General features: G+C 40.1%; 1 protein-coding gene across 15 annotated transcripts in view; it reads right to left on the bottom strand.

Moving 5' to 3' along the window:
• Positions 1 to 20,439, bottom strand: part of SLC10A7 (solute carrier family 10 member 7) — a 311,758-nt gene that overhangs the window by 269,619 nt on the left and 21,700 nt on the right. For all 15 annotated transcript variants that reach the window (XR_016035306.1, XM_055405228.2, XM_088827985.1 and 12 more), the window contains one exon: positions 15,647 to 15,722. Coding sequence is in view for 14 of the 15 variants with exons in the window: in XM_055405228.2 (XP_055261203.1) it covers positions 15,647 to 15,722 (76 nt within the window). In the remaining variant the exon portion in view is untranslated. The remainder of the gene's footprint in view (positions 1 to 15,646; positions 15,723 to 20,439) is intronic.

Raw genomic sequence — 20,439 nt, 5'->3', positions numbered from 1 at the left:
AAGGCGAAGGGGAGATGGCATGAGAGGGAGCAGAGAAAGTGCATTACACAAGAAACTTTTCTTTCTAGCTGTGGATTGTGTGTGTGTGCACGTTAATGAAAATCACTCATTTAAAGGGCCCTGCAGGTCTAATACCTTGGCACTTGATCAGAATGCAACTCAGTTCACTCAATATATTCAGACCATTAGTTTGGGTCCAAGTATTCTTGGTCACGAATAATTGCTTGAAAAATCTTAACTGCACTAAGCAAGATGTTCTCATTAGATGCTTAGAAGACACAGTTTGATATCTTCATAAGGCAAGTAAAGTTTAAAAGAGTCATTTCCAGAACTCGTAGCATTGCAATAGAGATTATACTTGATTCTTATAGAAGGATAGATGCTAAACACTTTCACGTAAAAGACAAATGGGTAATGTAATTCTCTGTTATTAGGTGGATAATCTCATAGGGGGAGTAAATTGAGAAAGCATAAAGATCCACAATTGACGCAATAAAGTAGATCATATTTCAGTAAAAAGCAACAGCTTAAAATGACAGATTACTTCCTCTTACTTATATAGAGCCTCATAAATACTTTTTCCCAAAGTATGTTCGAATAAAACAACCTTGCCTACATACAACTGATTAAAAAGCTAAAAAAGAACTCCCAAAATCAAAGAGCTAACGAGCAGTGAGGCTGAGAAAAGAAACAAAGTCTTCCTAGATGTAATTTATGAATATTCCCATAACTCCATGGTTGAAAAAACTATTGGAACTAAATCTATTTTCAATAGTAACAACTTTATAAATACATACAAATATATATGTAACTGGCAGGTAGTCAATGCACATATAAGACAAAGAACCTAAAAAAGGTACCTGCCCAGAATTTGGAAAGGAAGGTATAAATAATCAAAGTTTTCTATACTATGATATAACAAATATGAACATTAATCAAATAAGATTAACTAAGAAAAAAGCTATGAATGTGTAGTTGTTTAGTGTTTCCTCAAAATCACTAATGGACCCAGGGTACCTCCCTAAAAAAGAAAGTTTGATTATTAAAATGTAACAATAGAAATAAATCGAATTATTTAAAAATTTTGTTATTCAAAACATATGCAAACAATCTGATATTGAAAAATAACTAGATAACAAATGCCCGATGTTTATGAAGAACTGTTCAAAGGACACATGGTACCTGATTGTTTCTATGGTCTGTTTGTCGGTTAGTTGGAATGAAACTGGGGTGGCTTCCCAGGCTTTACACTTTAGAGGAAACATCCTACAACAAGCCTGTTCAATCCCCTTTATCTGGTTCTAAATTCCCAAAGCAATCTTTCCATAACTAACTTGACTTCCTGTGCCCTTTAATTCCCAGAGGGAGTAATCTTGGATATCTAAAATGAATATTCCATATTATGATAAGAAATATTTATACAAAAGTGTTGAGGACCTATGATACAAACTAACAAACTGGAATTACCATTTGTTACATTTATTTAAAAACCTGCCATCTTGTAAATTTATTTAAATCCCATCCTCCTTATGTTGCAATTTATGGTTTATGTTTTATATCACTTACTCAACTGAAAATTATATGAAGGTACTATAATATAGGAAGCTATAACAAGCATTCAACATGTATTTTGAGTGATTAATGAACAGAGTAAATGAATGCATACAGATGGCAAACAGATGAAAAGATGTCCAACATCACTAATGATTGAAGTGAAGTGTCGCTCAGTCGTGTCTGACTTTTTGCGACCCTGTGGACTGTAGCCCACCAGGCTTCTCTGTCCATGGGATTCTCCAGGCAAGAATACTGGAGTGGGTTACCATTTCCTTCTCCAGGGGATCTTCCCAACCCAGGGATCGAACCTGGGTCTCCCACATTGGAGGCAGATGCTTTAACCTCTGAGCCACCAGGGAAACACTAATGATTAGAGAAATGTAAATCAAAACTACAATGAGGTATCACCTCACACCGGCCAGAATAGACATCATCAAAATATCTACAAACAATAAATGCTGGAAAGGATGTGGAGAGAAGGGAACCCTGCTACACTGTTGGCAGGAATGTTAGCTGTTACAACCACTATGAAGGACAGTATGGACGTTCCTTAAGAAAGTAAAAACAGAGCTACCAGATGACCCAGCAATCCCACTCTTGGGCATGTATCCAGAAAAAAAAAAAAAGACATGATCTGAAAGGATACATGCACCCCAATGTTCACTGCAGCACTATTTACAACAGCCAAAACAGGGAAGCAACCTAAATGTCCATTGGTAGAGGAATGGATAAAGAAGATGTGGTGCGTATATACAATGGAATATTCAGTTCAGTTCAGTCTCTCAGTCGTGTCCGACTCTCCGCAACCCCATGAATCACAGCACGCCAGGCCTCCCTGTCCATCACCAACTCCTGGAGTTCACTCAAACTCATGTCCACAGAGTCGGTGATGCCATCCAGCCATCTCATTCGTTGTCGTCCCCTTCTCCTCCCGCCCCCAATTCTTCCCAGCATCAGAGTCTTTTCCAGTGAGTCAGCTCGTCGCATGAGGTGGCCAAAGTATTGGAGTTTCAGCTTTAGCATCAGTCCTTCCAATGAACACCCAGGATTGATCTCGTTTAGAATGGAATATTACTTGGCCATTAAAAAGAAAGAAATAATGCCATTGGCAGCAACACAGGTGGACCTAGAGAGTGTCATACTGAGTTAAAACTCAGAGAGAGGAGAAATAACATACGACACCCCTTATCTGTGGAATCTAAAAAGAAATGACACAAATGAACTTACTTACAAAACAAAAAAATATGCACAGACTTAGAAAACAAGCTGAAGGTTGCCAGGAGGGAAGGAACAGTTAGGAAGTTTGGGATGGTCATACACACACAGCTATATGTAAAGTGGATAGCCAACAAAGACCTATTATATACCACATGGAACTCCGCTCAATGTTATGTGGCAGCCTGGATGGGAGAGGGGTTTGGGACAGAATGGATAAATGTATGTGTATGGCTGAGTCCCTTCACTGTTTAGCTGAAACCATCACAACACTGTTAAGTGGCTATACCTCAATACAAAACAAAAAGTTCAAAAGAAAAAAAAAAAATAGAGTAAATGAATGAACTTAGAGCAAACTTTGAGGAAGCAATGATAATGACTCTCTAAACCAGGTGATTTCATCAGTGACAAACCTCTACAATGAGGATAATGCTGATGCCTGCTTGACGCATTCCCTCACAATTTGTAAGTACTTCTGCATATGATTTCATGAGATCCTTGTAAGCAATCCTATGAAATAAGGATGCAAATACTATCGCTCTTCAAATGAGAAAACCAAGGCTCAGAGAGATCCAGGGCTTACCTGGTGAGCACTCCTAGGTGAGCAATGGCAAAAGGAGGAATCAAACACCTGCTCTGATGTCCTGGCAAGTGCATCCTGGGCCAAAAGGTCAGCACAGGCGGTGATGCTGAGCCTCACCACGTTCAGCTGGTGTTGTTTTAAGTACTTCTTACCCAAGATCAGGACTGGTCCTTGGATCTGAGGCAGAGTTGGACCCAGAGATGGAGGTCAAATGACTTCATCTATAGAAAGACTCAGAAATAGGACTCTGGCGATGTGGAATAGGGTGTTTCAAGATCAGGTCCCTGAAAGACTCTCCCATTCATATGGGAGAGGAGCTAGATAGGAAAAGGAAAGATGAGAGATGTGGGAAAAGAATGAGGAGAGAAGAGGGTCGGGAAGGAAAAGGAAGTTGGAGGCAAGTAGCCATGGGGTCACAGGCTGCCGTCAGGTCACGGAGGAGGAGAACTGAGAACCGGCCCCTGTATTTGGTGAACAGATTCCACAGCCACCATTGAGAGGGCTCGTTTGGTTAGAGTGGTAGAAAAGGAAGACAATTTGAGAGGCATTAAGGTATGAGGAATTCTAATTTCAGGCATAATGGAATGAAGGAATTCTAAGTTACACAAAGAAGCTTGGGAAATCTAGATATGTTTCAAGCCAGTTGTACAGCAGCTTCAAACAAACACAGTTACCTCTTTCAAGGGCTGCTAAGAATGCTAACCCAATCCAGAAAATGAGACTAAAGTCAAAAGGTAGAAATGGAAGATGCATATGGACATGGAATTCCTTGCTGCTATGACTTCTGTTCTTTCATCTGTCAAAGAGGAAACACTGTTATCATTTCCCAGAGAGCACAGGAAGCTGGAGTGTTCAGTTTAGTGTTCACTCAGTCATGTCTGACTCTTTGTGACCCCATGGACTGCCGCACGCCAGGCCTCCCTGTCCATCACCAACTCCCAGAGTTCACTCAAACTCACGTCCATGGAGTCAGTGATGCCATCCAACCATCTTATCCTCTGTCGTCCCCTTCTCCTCCCACTTTCAATCTTTCCCAGCATCAGGGTCTTTTCCAATGATTCAGCTCTTCGCATCAGGTGGCCAAAGTATTGGAGCTTCAGCTTCAACATCAGTCCTTCCAATGAATATTTAGGACTGATTTCCTTTAGGATGGACTGGTTGGATCTCCTTGCAGGCCAAGGGATTCTCAAGAATCTTCTCCAGCACCACAGTTCAAAAGCATCACTTCTTCAGCACTCAGCTTTCTTTATAGTCCAACTCTCACATCCATACTTGACTACTGAAAAAACATAGCCTTAACTAGATGGACCTTTGTTGGCAAAGTAATGTCTCTGCTTTTTAATATGCTGTCTAGGTTGGTCATAACTTTTCTTCCAAGGAGTAAGAGTCTTTTAGTTTCATGGCTGCAGTCACCATCTGCAGTGATTTTGGAGCCCCCCAAAATGGCTGGAGCATAGAAAGTACAAACAGGCCAGCTTGCTAGAGTGCTCAACATTGACAGCCATCTCCAGGCTGTACAAGATTGCTCCAGAAAACCATTAAACTCTCACTCCAAGCAAAGGCAGTGTGTGTGCACTAAGCTGCTTCAGCTGTGTCCCACTCTTCGCAATCTCTAATCTTCCAGACTCATCTGTCCATGGGACTCTCTAGGCAAGAATACTGGAGTCGGTTGCCATGTCCTCCTCCAGGGGATTTTTCTCGACCCAGGGATTGAACCTGCGTTTCCTCTGTCTCTTGCAGTAGCAGGCAAGTTCTTTACCACTAGTGCTATGTGGGAAGCCCAGCAAAGGCAGTGATCAGTCCATTTCACAGAAGAGAAAAGCAAGGCACACAGAAGCCCAGTGACAGCTGAAGTTAAGACAGTGACTGACAGATCAGATTTCCTTCTCACTTCAAGTCTTCTCTCTGCTGATCAGATCTACTCTAAATGCCTTTATAAATGTTTCAGTGAATCTTATCTTCATGCATTGGATTAGCAAGATCAACTCCCTACTGATAATGCAAAATAACCCTGAAATATTTCATGCCTTGCTAATCAGCCAGAAATTGAACTTTCTGGCTCCGTTTGGGCTGTGATGATCTTGCTCTTTCACCTCTAGCAAAAATCTTCTCATAGCTATAATTTTTTAAGTTCATAATGAGTGCTTCATTTGCTTTCCAAGCAGATAGAAAACCTTTTTTAAATACACTTAGACTGCCATGACCTTCATCAGTGACTTAAAGAGTTCAGCACATGTAATAATTTTCTTTGCTTAGGAGACACTCTTAAGTTTTCTTTGAAGAGATTTGGGCAATAACCCTACTGCTGAAATTAAGCGTGCATGTGCGCGCGCGCGCACACACACACACACACACACACTCAACCTGGCTCCTTTGTACCATACCTGAAATCAAAACTTTTCTTTAAAATGTACTTAGAATTCTGCATGACTATCAAAGGGTTCTAAAATCCTTCAGCCTGCTAACTAAAATACAAAACAAATGTCAGCTAAATCTATTTATAATAAACGAAGCACACCATCTTAACTAAACAAGCAGACACACTAAATACCTACAGGAACAAACACAGTCCAGATCCCAAATGGAACTGCAGGCTGCCCCACACAGCTGAAGAAGGCTGAACTCATTTGGGGTACCTCTTGGCATTTTTTAAACTAAAAAAGAAAAACAATGATTTTTTTTTTCTTTTTTTACAATTTAAAGTCAAAATAGAGTAGCTATGGTTCAGATATCCTGGGAAATAACTATTTCCCAGATATCCCGAAAAATGATATTATGGGTGTGATTTCAGATTAGACGCTGTGACCTAATGTAGAACTTAATGCTCCTGTAATGCATTTTTGCTTCTGTACTTTGCTTGCTGCTTGTAAAACCAAAGTTACTCCATTTTAAGATAAGTTTGTTTTTAAGTAAAGATTCCTAAAATTGTTTTTGAAAAAAAAAAACTAAAATAAATAAATTAATTTTAAAAAAATAAAAAAAAAGAAAAACAATGATTTTAATGATAGGGGACAATGCAAGGCCATTCTAGTCTGTTTTGCCTATTTTTGTGAGGTTTATAGCGTGAAATAGAGATTTTGAATAGTGTAACATCACACTCCATGGAAGTTTTCTGGAAGGCAGGCCCCAGACCTTCGTCTCCTTTTTGACTCCCTAAGGTAGAAGGCACTGTCTACATGAAGAGGGTGTAAACTACTGTTGACTATCATATTCTATTTCTAAAGCTGAATGGTGGGCACAGTGCTGTTTATTATTATGCCTTAAACTGTAAATATGTCTTTTGTACCTTCTGTAGGTTGTTATTTCATAATTTTAATAAAGGAAAGAAAGAAGGAGAGAGAAAATCCTGAGGCCTATCGACTATACATTTTTTTAATTCAACAGGTCTAAAGTGGAGATTAGGGATTTTCTTTTTTTTTCCTAATCATCCCAGGTAATGCAGATGTGGGCAATCTATAGAATTCACTTTGAGAGACAAACAAAAAAACAAACAAATCAACATAAATAACATGCCTATAATTAATATACTGCTATTAGTGGTGAAGGTGTCTTATTTTCATGGTTCAGATTATCAGGTTTAGCCTTAACACAGAGAACAATGTATTTAACATAAAATATTACTCTCAGATATGCCTAGAAATTTCTTCCTAACTTGCTCTGATTTGTCTTTAATTTATAATGCTTTTCATTTTGTTTTTTCCTTCATATATTTGAGGGAAGAAATCCCTGATTATATTTCTCTTCTACTTGGTTCATTGCCCAGACTCACACAATTTTACAAAGTTATACAGGTTTGGAAATTTACTCAGGAATTAAGACCTCATATTTACTTCACATTTTGAGGAATGGCTTTTAGCTGAATCCTTCCCTACTCCAGCTTGCAAAAAAATGAAATATTGAGGTAAAACAACAGTGTCTCTTTTCCCAAACACTTACCCCTCTTGCTTTTTCATTAAACCACAGTATAAGTGTCAAATGAAATTAAAATACCTTGTAACAACAATATGAAAACCACATAATACTTTCTCTCCAAACTCAGGAAATTTTTCAGTTTTGTTTTTTTTTAAGAAACTGCTTTAAGAAATCCCTGTGGTAGTTACTAAAAGGTAGAAGTTACCCGAATTTGAGTGCAATGATTCTCTTAGCAAGTCCTAAAAGGCTTAAAACCTATGTAAGGCTTTTGGAGGAAAAAAAAACCATGTCTTTTACCACCAAAATTTACATCTGTAACAGAAATGTATACAGTTTTAAACCAGAAAAAAAAAAAAAAAAGACAATGTGTTTATCCTATGTCTCACAACTTAGAATAGAAGAGAGAACATTTTGATCTATCTTCTTTTTCATACCTGACAATGAAAATAGGGTTCACCAAGTCATCACTTTCTCTATTATTCAAAAAAGAACTAAAATTTCACGAACACACATACATACACACAATCACTATCATCACCAATCAGACCATGTGAACAGCACACACTACAACCCTGGAGTCTGAAAAATCACATTTAAAACACCAGAATGGATAAATAACAATCACAAAAAAGAAGCCAACCAAGTTTTTAATGTTTAAATGAAAGTATTTAAAATTTAAAAGCCACAAAATAAGAGTGTCAGTCAGCTATCCCCTTGAACAGTCTCACCCTAACACTTCCAGGCCATGCTGGCATTCCAGTATACATGCTCTGCTCTGCATATACACTGAGTTCCCCCTGCCACCAGTATGGGCACAGCTGGCCCACTGAAACGACAACGATGTAGGTTATCAAAACAGAAACTGTTCTTTAATTTTAACAAAAAGTAATAAGGCTATTCTCACCAAAGCACAGGAGGTGCGTTTAAGGGATGCAATAACTTTCAATTCATGACAAAACCTTTTCTGTAACCACCAATCTTATGGAAAAGGCATTTACAATGAGAGGTATGTAAGTAACAGAAAAAAAATTCCTCCTAAAGTATATAACGACTTCACGAAATAAAATGAACAGAATCATTTCAAATGACACTGCTGTATCTGCATACATCCCCCAAATCATTAAATACAAATAGGCTACACAGTTACACATTTTAACCCATGAGAGCATATGCTTAACACAAGTATAAGTATTAAAGATGTATATATAGGTATGCGAGGGCATAAAGTCAATGTCAAGAAATAGCAGAATCTAGAAGGAAAAACGTTTTCTTCCATGTACAAACATGGCAAAGGATGGTCAGTTGGAAAGCACAGGGCAACATGGAAATGTACTCCAGTACATGTTCTCGTGTGGGTACAGAGCCGCTGTGTACAAGGCAAAGCAGACAATCACAGTGAATAGAATCGAAATCTTCACCTAGTGGCAGGTGACAGTGGACTCAACTTTTGAATCTTTTCATTAACAGGCACCAAAATTTTCTCCTTCTATCCTTAGATAAGATTTTACTAACATACAGCAGAAAAGATTACGCTTCCCTTGCATTTATTTCAACAAAAGCCTACCTTCAGTTACCTTATAACAGTATTTTCAGATCAGTTCAGTTTAATCGCTCAATCAAGTCCGACTCTTTGCGACCCCAGGAATGCAGAATGCCAGGCCTCCCTGTCCATCACCAACTCCCAGAACTTACTCAAACTCATGTCCATCAAGTCGGTGATACCATCCAACCATCTCATCCTCTGTTGACCCCTTCTCCTCCTGCCTTCAATCTTTCCCAGCATCATGGTCTTTTCCAATGAGTCAGTTTGTCGCATCAGGTGGCCAAAGTATTGGAGCTTCAGCTTCCACATCAGTCCTTCCAATAAATATTCAGGACTGATTTCCACTAGGATGGACTGGTTGGATCTCCTCACAGTCCAAAGGATTCTCAAGAGTCTTCTCCAACATCACAGTTCAAAAGCATCAATTCTTCAGTGCTCAGCTTTCTTTATAGTCCAATTCTCACATCCATACATGACTAGTGGAAAAACCAAATCTTTGACTAGATGGACCTTTATTGGCAAAGTAATGTCTCTGCTTTTTGATATGCTGTCTAGGTTGGTCATAGCTTTTCTTTCAAGTTGCAAGCATCTTTTAATTTCATGGCTGCAGTCACCATCTGCAGTGATTTTGGAGCCCAAAAACATAAAGTCTGTCACTGTTTCCATTGGTTCCCTATCTATTTGCCATGAAGTGATGGGACTGGGTGCCATGATCTTAGTTCTCTGAATGTAGAGTTTTAGGTCAGCTTTTTCACTCTCTCTTTCACTTTCATCAAGAGGCTCTTTAGTTCCCCTTTGCTTTCTGCCATAAGGGTGGTGTCATCTGCATATCTGAGGTTATTGATATTTCTCCCAGCAATCTTGATTCCAGCTTGTGCTTCTTCCAACCCAGCATTTCTCATGATGTACTCTGCATATAAGTTAAATAAGCGAGGTGACAATATACAGTCTTGACATACTCCTTTCCCAATTTGGAACCAGTCTGTTGTTCCATGTCCAGTTCTAACTGTTGTTTCTTGACCTGCATACAGATTTCTCAGGAGGCAGATCAGGTAGTCTGGTATCCCCATCTCTTGAAGAACAGTTTGCTGTGATCCACATAGTCAAAGGCTTTGGCGTAGGCAATAAAGCAGAAGTAGATGTTTTTCTGGAACTCTATTGCTTTTTCTATGATCCAACAGATGTTGGCAAGTTGATCTCTGGTTCCTCTGCCTTTTCTAAATCCAGCTTGAACATCTGGAAGTTCATGGTTCATGTACTGTGGAAGCCTGACTTGGTGAATTTTGAGCATGACTTTACTAGCATGTGAGATGAGTGCAATTGTGCGGTAGTTTGAGCATTCTTTGGCATTGCCTTTCTTTGGGATTGGAATGAAAACTGACTTTTTCTAGTCCTGTGGCCACTGCTGAGTTTTCCAAATTTGCTGACATATTGAGTGTAGCACTTTCATAGCATCATCTTTTAGGACTTGAAATAGCTCAACTAGAATTCCATCACCCCCACTAGCTTTGTTCGTAGTGATGCTTCCTAAGGCCAACTTGACTTCGCATTCCAGAATGTCTGGCTCTAGGTAAGTGATCACACCATCATGGTTATCTGGGTCATGAAGACCTTTTTTGTATAGTTCTTCTGTGTATTCTTGCCACTTCTTCTTAATATCTTCTGCTTCTGTTATGTCCCTACAATTTCTGTCCTTTATTGTGCCCATCTTTGCATGAAATATTCCCCTGGTAACTCTAATTTTCTCGAAGAGATCTCTAGTCTTTCCCATTCTATTGTTTTCCTCTATTTCTTCGCATTGATCACTGAGGGAGGCTTTCTTTTCCCTCCTTGCTATTCTTTGGAACTCTGCATCCAAAGGGTAAATCTTTCTTTTTCTCTTTTGCCTTTTGCGTCTCTTCTTTTCTCAAGTATTTGCAAGGCCTCCTCAGACAACCATTTTGCCTTTTTGCATTTCTTTTTTCTTGAGGATGTTTGAGCACTGCCTCCTGTACAATGTCACGAACCTCTGTCCATAGTTCTTCAGGCACTCTGTCTATCAGATCTAGTCCCTTGAATCTGTTTGTCACTTCCACTGTATCATAGTAAGGGGTTTGATTTAGATCATACCTGAATGGTCTAATGGATTTCCTTACTTTCTTCAATTAATTTTAGAAAGGTTTAAAACTTAAAATTATCTAATATATTTGTGCAGATCATTTTCTCAAATAATTTCACATAAAAATAAAAGAGTCTATTCACTTCATATCAGAAGATACGACCAACTGGACTTTGCAAGCTTCTTTTCTGAAGCTCAGTGTTCAATATTTGTGAACAATTATGTCTTACTCTCCAGGACTTCAAAAATTCTTGATAATCATGAAACTGCATAATAAACATTAAAGAACTAGACCAATGATGTTAGAAGACAAAGAAGATGTTCATAAATTCAATATCACTCATATGCAACATTAATGTAAATAATTTAAACATCTACTGGGGAATGAACATGTAGCTACACATTCAAATGCTATATGTTAATGTCAAGAAAATGAGTGATCTTTGTACTTCTGCCAAAAGTCATTTGAGAAAGAAAAGGTTTTTAAGGGAATCACATTAGAAAGAGATAAATGACATTGTTAAACCAATAAACACTTTCCTCAAATTCTTTCGAGGCAATAGATAGATATTCATAGCAAGCGCTAATCCAAGACTTCGGTAACTTCCCTACCTCACTAACTATGTGGCAACTGAAAGAATCTCTTGGCATAGTGAGATGTTGGTTAAATCCAGTTATCTGCCAATTCCATTCCTACACTTAGAGAAAACACACATCCACGACGCCTGGCTTCACTTTAGACGCAGGGCTTGATCTCAGCCGGCCCTTGGTGCTACCTGGCAACACTGCCATCCTCTCCAGGTGACTCACTATCATCTACAAGGCAAGTCCGCGTTTTCTCCTCTCACCCCACCCTCGTTCTCATGTGCTGTGAAAAAATAAAAGCCATCAGAAAAAACTCCCAAGCGTCCCCCTCAACCCACTGACACAGACCTATAGCCATGCACTCTGTCTTCCCTCCTGTTTTTATGAATAAATGGTCTCAGTTCCTACTGAAGCTCACATAACCCAACATCACTCTCTCCCACTTGATCAAATAAACTTCTCCAGCATTCTCTCTTAAATCCACAGCTCCCTCTCCACTGTACAGTTCCCATCATGATAGAAAGTGCTGTCGTTTCTGAAAGGGTAAACCTTGACCACACATCCCTCTCTAAAAATAGCCCCATTTCTCTATTCCTTTTTATCACAAAGGACATCATAACCACGGTCTATACTTCTTGTCTCTAATTCTTCTCTTCCTGTTTTCCTTAAGCCTACTCCAAACAAGCCTTTGCACCTGCCCTCTACCAAAACCACTCTGTTAAAGGTTAACAGTTACCTCTGCATAGCTTAATTTAATGGTAAATTCTCAGAATTCATTTACACAACTCCCATCAGCAGAGTCTGACATGCATGCATGCTAAGTCGCTTCAGTCATGGCCAATTCTTTGGGACCCTATAGACTGTACCACACCAGGTTCCTCTGCCTATGGGTTCTCCAGGCAAGCATACTACAGTGGATGGCGATGCCCTCCTCCAGAGGATCTTCCTTCTTAGGGATAGAACCCAAGTCTCCTAAGTCTCCTGCATCGGCAGACAGGTTCTTTACCACCAGCGCCATCTGGGAAGCACTGGTGTCAGAATCTGACACCACTCGTCACATCCTCCCCTTCTTCACCTGGCTTCCTGGATACCATGCTCTCTTGTTTTTCCTCCAGTCTCATTAATTACACTCTCTCTGTTGCCTTGGCTGATTATTCCTCATTGCCTTAACCTCTTAATGCTGGAGGGTCCCCAGGCTCAATCCTTGGACCTCTGCTCTTTTCCGTCTATGGAATCTCATACACAATCTTGGCTTTAAATATCATTTATTCATGGATGATGCCCTCATTTACGTCTCCAGGTTTAGGCCACTCCCTCAACTCTCAACCCTTGTATCTATAATTGCTCACTGACATCTTCAATTGGATATGTAATAGGCATCTCAACATATCAAAAAAAAAAAAAAAACAAAACAGTTCTCCATGTTTACCATATGGCTGACATTACAAGTGTTCATCAATCCAGTTCCCCTCTCCTTGAGGGCACAGGAATATGGTAAGGTCACACGACTTATTCTGGCCAATGTAATGTGAGCAGAAGCACCACATATCACTTCCAACCCAAACATGAAAAGTCCATTTGTGATTCTCTAACCTCTCTGTCACTTCATGGGAAATAGATGGGGAAACAGTGGAAGCTGTGTCAGACTTATTTTCTTGGGCTCCAAAATCACTGCGGATGCTGATTGCAGCCATGAAATTAAAAGACGCTTACTCCTTGGAAGGAAAGTTATGACCAACCTAGATAGTATATTAAAAAGCAGAGACATTACTTTGCCAACAAAGGTCCGTCTAGTCAAGGCTATGGTTTTTCCCATGGTCATGTATGGATGTGAGAGTTGGACTGTGAAGAAAGCTGATCACCAAAGAATGGATGCTTTTGAACTGTGGTGCTGGAGAAGACTCTTGAGAGTCCCTTGGACTGCAAGGAGATCCAACCAGTCCATTCTAAAGGAGATCAATCCTGGGTGTTCATTGGAAGGACTGATGCTAAAGCTGAAACTCCAATACTTTGGCCACCTCATGCGACGAGTTGACTCACTTTTCAGAGAAAAGACTCTGATACTGGGAAGGATTGGGGGCAGGAGGAGAAGGGAACGACAGAGAATGAGATGGCTGGATGGCATCACTGGACATGAGTTTGAGTGAACTCCGGGAGTTGGTGATGGACAGGGAGGCCTGGCGTGCTGTGATTCATGGGGCCGCAAAGAGTTGGACACGACTGAGCAACTGAACTGAAGTGAACTGAACTGAATCTCTCTGTCTCTGTTATGGCAAACCTAAAATGCTTTGTGCTCCATCCAGATGATGTACCTTCAAAACATAAGCCTCCACTAATCAGGTTTCCTTAGTAATGGCAAAGATCTTCGCACTGACCCACATGGGACAGGTACCATTAGCAAGAAATAACCCTTTATGCTCAACTGAGATTTTGCAGTTCTTAGTTATCACAGTATCCTGTGGCCACCCAGACTAAACAACCGCACACATCTACTGTCACAGAGCCCTTTTTTCCACCCCAGCAAACTCCATCCTTTCAGCTGCTCAGTCGAAAACCTTGAAGTCACTCTTGATCCTTTCTTTCTCTCACACCCCACATCCAATCCATTAGCATAACCTGTGCCTTCAAAATACATTACAGAAAAACCCAAATGAACTTTTTGGCCAACTTAATAAATACAGAATCCAACCACCTATTAGTTTCTCCACCACCATTCTGCTCTTCAAAAGACACTGGTTAGAAAATGAAAGACAAACCAGAGTGGGAAAAATATTTACAAAGCATATATATATATATATATATATAGAGAGAGAGAGAGAGAGAGAGAATATAAAAAATTCTCAAAGCTCATCAATAAGAAAGCAAAACACTCAATTTTGTAAAAAGCAAAAATTTTAGTAGCCGTCTCCCAAAAGAAGACATAGATAACAAATGAGCATATGGAAAGATAAAAAATGCTCACCATTATTAGCCACTGGGTAATGCAAATTAAATAAAAATCACAATGAGCGTGGGAAGTAACAGAGATTGAAGAGGGAAGGGATATATGTATACCTATGGCTGATTCATGTCTATATATGGCAGAAACCAACACAATTGTAAAGCAATTATCCCCCAATTAAAAATACATATATTCTGCCTCATTCAAAAGTATTCTTTTCCTGGACTACCCTGGTGGTCGAGTGGTTAAGAATCCACCTGCCAACACAGGGGACACAGGTTCAATCCGCGGTCTGGTAAGATCCTGTGTGCTATAGGGCAACTAAGTCTGCGTGCCAACTCCTGACTGAGAGCTCTAGAGCCCGAAAGACATAAGTACTGAGCCCTGTGCTGCAACTACTGAAACCCAGGCGCCTAGAGCCCATGCTCTGCAACAAGAGAAGCCACTGCAAGGAGAAGCCCGAGCACCACAACCAGAGAACTGCCCCTGCTCGCCGCAACTGGAGAAAGTCCACACAGCAACAGAGACCCAGCACAGCCAAAATTAAATTTAAAAAATTCTAAATTTGTATTCTTTTCTGAATGATAAAATATTAGGAGAAATAAGTGACTATAAAGCAGAGTCCCTTAGTACAAAGTTGTAGGGCCTCTCAGCCAAGAAGAACCACCTATAAGTAGCTCCCAAAATGGACTAATGCCATCCCGATACATAAGTACTCCTCTCTGGCTATGGTTCCCCAGTAGTTGGATAATTTCTTTGAACTCATCTTAGAAACCTGGCCTCATTTCTCCTTTTTTAATATCATCTTCACCTGCCATTAAACTTATTCTGACCCTTTTTCCATGACCGTAGTTTGCCCTAAATTTTTTTAAGAACAGAGGAATGGCCATAGCAGGTGTCCTCAGTTCACGAGTCTTGGATGTAAAAGCCCCTTGGCTTGGATTCCGTGTCCTCTGTCTCCTCATTTCTCACTGAAGTAGAAAAATCACGATCTATCTCTGTTTCATCCACCTCCCTTGCTTTTCTCCTTGAAATCCTAAATTTCACTCATTATTGTCAATTTTAGCCTCTTTCTAACACATGAATCTACCCGCTTCTTTCATAAGTGGCTACAGTTATGCATTTTCTGTGATGTGACTCCTTTGTCACAAAATAAAATATAAAATAAAAGGACAGCACCCACTTATGTTTAAAAAAGCTGGCCCCATGACTCACCTCATTTCCACCAACTGCCTTGGTTAATATCACCGCAGAAGACACAGGGGGAGGCATGCAACCTACTGTCTGCAGCCTGAAATAGAAGACAAAAGCAATTATAAGTGGGTTTCTTTTTTTCACAATTATAAAATTTCACTACATTCATTCTAAAACAGCAGAGCTGGGAGAATGTTTATTGGTGCACACTTCCTGTCGAGTTCAGACAATCCATATGAACCAGCATGGCTTAGCAGACACCCTCACTCCATTCCACAGATTTGAGTGATCTCATTTTTAAAATTATTTAAGCTCTTATACAATTCAAAAAACATTCTGATTATGGTGAGTGTAGTCATCGAAAATAACCAAAACGGTTTATCATTTGGTAAGTGTATATAAGCTTAGTTATTTTCAGGTATCTTTTCCTTATATGCTGTATAGGAAGGCTTTTGGCAAAAATAAAACTTTAAAACCTCTTGCAGGGCTTCCGTGGTGGCTCAGTGGTAAAGAATCTGAATGCCAATGGAAGAGATATAGGTTCGATCCCTGATCTGGGGAAATCCCACATGCTGTGGAGCAACTAAGCTCGTGTGCCACAGCTACTGGGCTCTTGCCTGGGAGCCAAAATTACTGAGCCCACATACCACAACTACTGACCCTTGAACACCCTAGAGCCTGAAATAAGAGCTAGTACTGCAATGAGACATCCATGTACCTCAACTAGACAGTAGAGTCCATCACCAAAACTAGAGAAAAACCTCAGCAGCAACAAAGACCCAGTGTGACCAAAAATAAATAAAGTTATATATATTTTTAAAAAACCTCTTGCAAACTTCAAATGTATTTAACAAAAACACAAGCTTACATTTGCTAATTCTTTTCCACAAAACAGCAATTCTGAAACTTTCATCTCATGAAAGACATTTTCATGTTGCTATAATATCATTGTAAAGATAGGCATGACACAATCATATACTGCAAGGAGATCCAACCAGTCAATCTTAAAGGCAATCAGTCCTGAATATTCATTGGAAGGACTGATGTTGAAGCTGAAGCTCCAATACTTTGGCCACCTGATGCGAAGAACTGACTCATTGGAACAGACCCTGATGCTGGGAAAGATTGAAGGCAGGAGGAGAAGGGGATGACAGAGGATGAGATTGTTAGATGGATAGGAGTTTGAGTAAGCTCCTGGAGTTGGTGATGGACAGGGAAGCCTGGTGTGCTGCAGTCCATGGGGTCACAAAGAGTCGGACATGACCGAGTGACTGAAATGAACTGAACTGAATCATATACTTCTTAGATTCAGACCCTTTACTGAAGTCTAGTGTCTATTCTAAATTTGGTTCTTATTAATTATGTATGTACTCCCCACATTGTAATTAGAAGTCTATTCTTAGTTTAGAATAGAAAAATATATTGCATCACAAGCAAATGAAATTATGAGTAGTAAACCCAAGTATTAAAGATAAAAAAACATGATTCAGCATTCATACAGAACATACATTCTGGGGCCAAGAAGAAGCCGGCCCAACTAGAGTGGGAAGTTTATACTAGAGATCAAGGACACAGAGTGCCTGACTGATATTTGAATGGTAGGATCACAGGTGATTTTTATTCTCTTTTGTAATAATGTACTATCTAATATTTACAAACGAATTTATATTAGCTCTGAAATAAGAAAAAATAAACAGTTTCATTAATTTTGACTGAAGACTTAAGAAAAGTCCTTATATGGAATTTCAGTTCAATTCACACGAATACAGCAATTTTATTTTATTTTTTTGGCCATGCCTCGTGGCTTATGGGATCATAGTTCCCATACCGCAGATTGAACCTGGGCCCTCAGCAGCAAAAGCATAGAATCTTATCCACGAGACCACCAGGGAATCCCCAAATATGGTCTTCTTTTAAGGTCTATTTTCCCAAGTGATGTTCAAGTAGTGTCTGGTTATGAATTTCCAATCTCTCACCCTTTCTTGTGATCATCACCATGAACATCACTAAAACTTACTAGGGTTTTACCATTTGTAACAGATACTGTTGTAGACAATAGACACTTTACTCATTTATCCCTCACGAGTATTTAAGATAAACACCACCATTCTTTTTCTGAAAACTGAAGTTAAGAAAGGAATTAAGTGATACAACCAAACTCACAAAACCGCTTATCTAGGATTAAGTTATTCCTGAATCCAGGGACAACAACTTCAGCAAAGCCTGTTCCTCCAGCCTCTGCCTTCTATATTCCTTGCCACCAATACTAATGATAAGCCCTCTCAGGTATTTTCAATCTTTCTATCTTTTTCAAGCTTTCCCTCTCTGCTGGCCCCTTCCCTTCTGTGTTCAAAGGAGGAGAGTTCTCAATATCTTAAAAAAAAAAAACACTAACCTATACATTTAATATATATGCTTTCTATAGGTAGGATACTACACAAGGGTATTAAAAAAAGTATAAGGCATCCTTTCTGCCTTCAAGGAAGCAAAACACTCAACACACAAATGCAGATAACTAACCTCAAAATTAGTATTGTTTCCTCAAGCTGCAGTCCTACCTTTATCACTGCGGCTCACTGCTGTGCCCCGCTTACTTGACCCCAAGGCTCATTCTCACTCTACTCCCCTGGAATCTGACTTATGACCCTCCGAGTAAGTGTCTGTGCGTGTGCATGCTCAGTCGTGTCGGGCTCTTCGCAACCCCAGGACTGCAGCCCGCCAGGCCCCTCAGTTCATGGGATTCTCCAGGCAAGAGTACTGGAGGAGGTTGCCATTTCCTCCACCAGGGGATCTTCCCATCCCAGCGATCAAACCCAAGTCTCCCATGGATCCTGAATTGGTGGGCGGATTCTTTACCACTTGAGCCACCTGGGAAGCCCCTCTAGTAAAAGCAGTACGTCATAAATCACCAGCAATCTCCCAATCACCAAATTCAACATCCTTTCCCTCTGTTCATTCTTCTTACCTCCTTGCCTCTCAAAGGACTCTATTCTCTTGGTTGTCATAGCACAGCCTCATTATAATTTCCCTTGTGTTTTAAACAAGCCCACTCAAGTGTTTTGCTGGCTACTCCTGTCTTCTTCTCAATCTTATTTTCAAACCTGAATGGATAAGAATACTTAAAAATTTCTATTGCTAAACCCAGCCTCCATTCCAAAATCTGTACATTGCTACCTACGACTACCACCTTAAACTAACCATGTCTAAACGCGGAATTTATGTATTTTCTAAGAAATCAACTTTGCCTCTCAATTAACTTATCTCTATCAACGGCTCAGTTTTCTCCTAATGAACTAGTTTGAAACTTTGGAGTTAGGCAGATCTCCACTTAGTCTTAATAAACCAGTCAATCACCACAACCAATCTTCCACTGTTTTCCATGACTGTTGCCATCATCCCCCTTCAGATGCTTTTCTGTCCAAGTCTGCTGCTGCTGCTGCTGCTAAGTCACTCCAGTCATGTCCGACTCTGTGTGACCCCATAGATGGCAGCCCACCAGGCTCCCCCGTCCCTGGGATTCTCAGGCAAGAACACTGGAGTGGGTTGCCATTTCCTTCTCCAATGTGTGAAAGTGAAAAGGGAAAGTGAAGTCGCTCAGTCGTGTCTGACTCCTAGAGACCCCACGGACTGCAGCCTACCAGGCTCCTCCATCCATGGAATTTTCTAGGCAAGAGTACTGGAGTGGCTTGCCATTGCCTTCTCCACTGCCCAAGTCTAGACATATCTAAATGCCTACTCAGTGCTCTCTCCACCTTCACTCTTTGCTTTTAACACAAAAAGTTGAGGATTATCTACTCAGAATACATTTATTTCAGTGATTTAAACAGGATCCTGATACAAGAGTCTGTAACTCCCTCTAGTTAACATACTAATGGTGTACTCTCAAATTGGGAGGGGACAGGAGAAAAAAATTAGTGAGGAAGAGCTTTCTCTAAGTAAGGCAGACTAAGTCTGTACTCCTTTCAGTTCAATATCCTGAGCTGTGGTTGTATGCTTTTTTTTATTTAGCATATGGAGATTACAAACTCTACTCTGCCTACATACCCAGGACAATATTATCAGATAATCTTCCTTAATGACCACTCTTGAGCATGTGTTCTCTTGTTTAGCACATTTAAGAATTCTCCATCATCCACAGATTTAAATTCACTCTTCAGATCAGTAGGTCCCACCTTTTGCAGCATGGCCTTAAGGAAACTTTTTATCTTTTTCTCCCACTAATGTTTCACGTTTGAATTCTCTTTAGAGGTACACAATCCATGCTGAACTTCTTCCCCTCAATTCAGTTCAGTCACTCGGTCATGTCCAACTCTGCGACCTCATGAGCTGCAGCATGCCAGGCTGCCCTGTCCTTCACCAACTCCCAGAGATTACTCAAACTCATCTATCAAGTCGGTGATGCCATCCAACCACCTTATCCTCTGTCGTTCCCTTTTACTCCTGCCTTCAGTCATTCCCAGCATCAGGGTCTTTTCAAAAGAGTCAGTTCTTCACAACAGGTGGCCAAAGATTTGGGGTTTCAACTTCAGCATCAGTCCTTCCAATGAATATTCAGGACTGATTTCCCTTGGGATGGACAGGTTGGATTTCCTTGCAGCCCAAGGGACTCTCAAGAGTCTTCTCCAACACCAAAGTTCAAAAGTATCAGTTCTTCAGTGCTCAGCTTTCTTTATGGTCCAACTCTCACATCCATACATAATTACTGGAAAAACCATAGCTTTGACTCGATAGACCTTTGTTGGCAAAGTAATGTCTCTGCTTTTTAATATGCTGTCTAGATTAGTCATAGCTTTTCTTCCAAGGAGCAAGCATCC

Source organism: Moschus berezovskii, chromosome 19, assembly GCF_049115385.1.
Source record: "Moschus berezovskii isolate FMDL1 chromosome 19, NW_MosBer_1.0, whole genome shotgun sequence".
Taxonomy (NCBI): Eukaryota; Metazoa; Chordata; class Mammalia; order Artiodactyla; family Moschidae; genus Moschus; species Moschus berezovskii.
The sequence above is the reverse complement of the archived record's forward strand: the minus strand, read 5'-3'. Positions and strand labels throughout refer to the sequence as shown.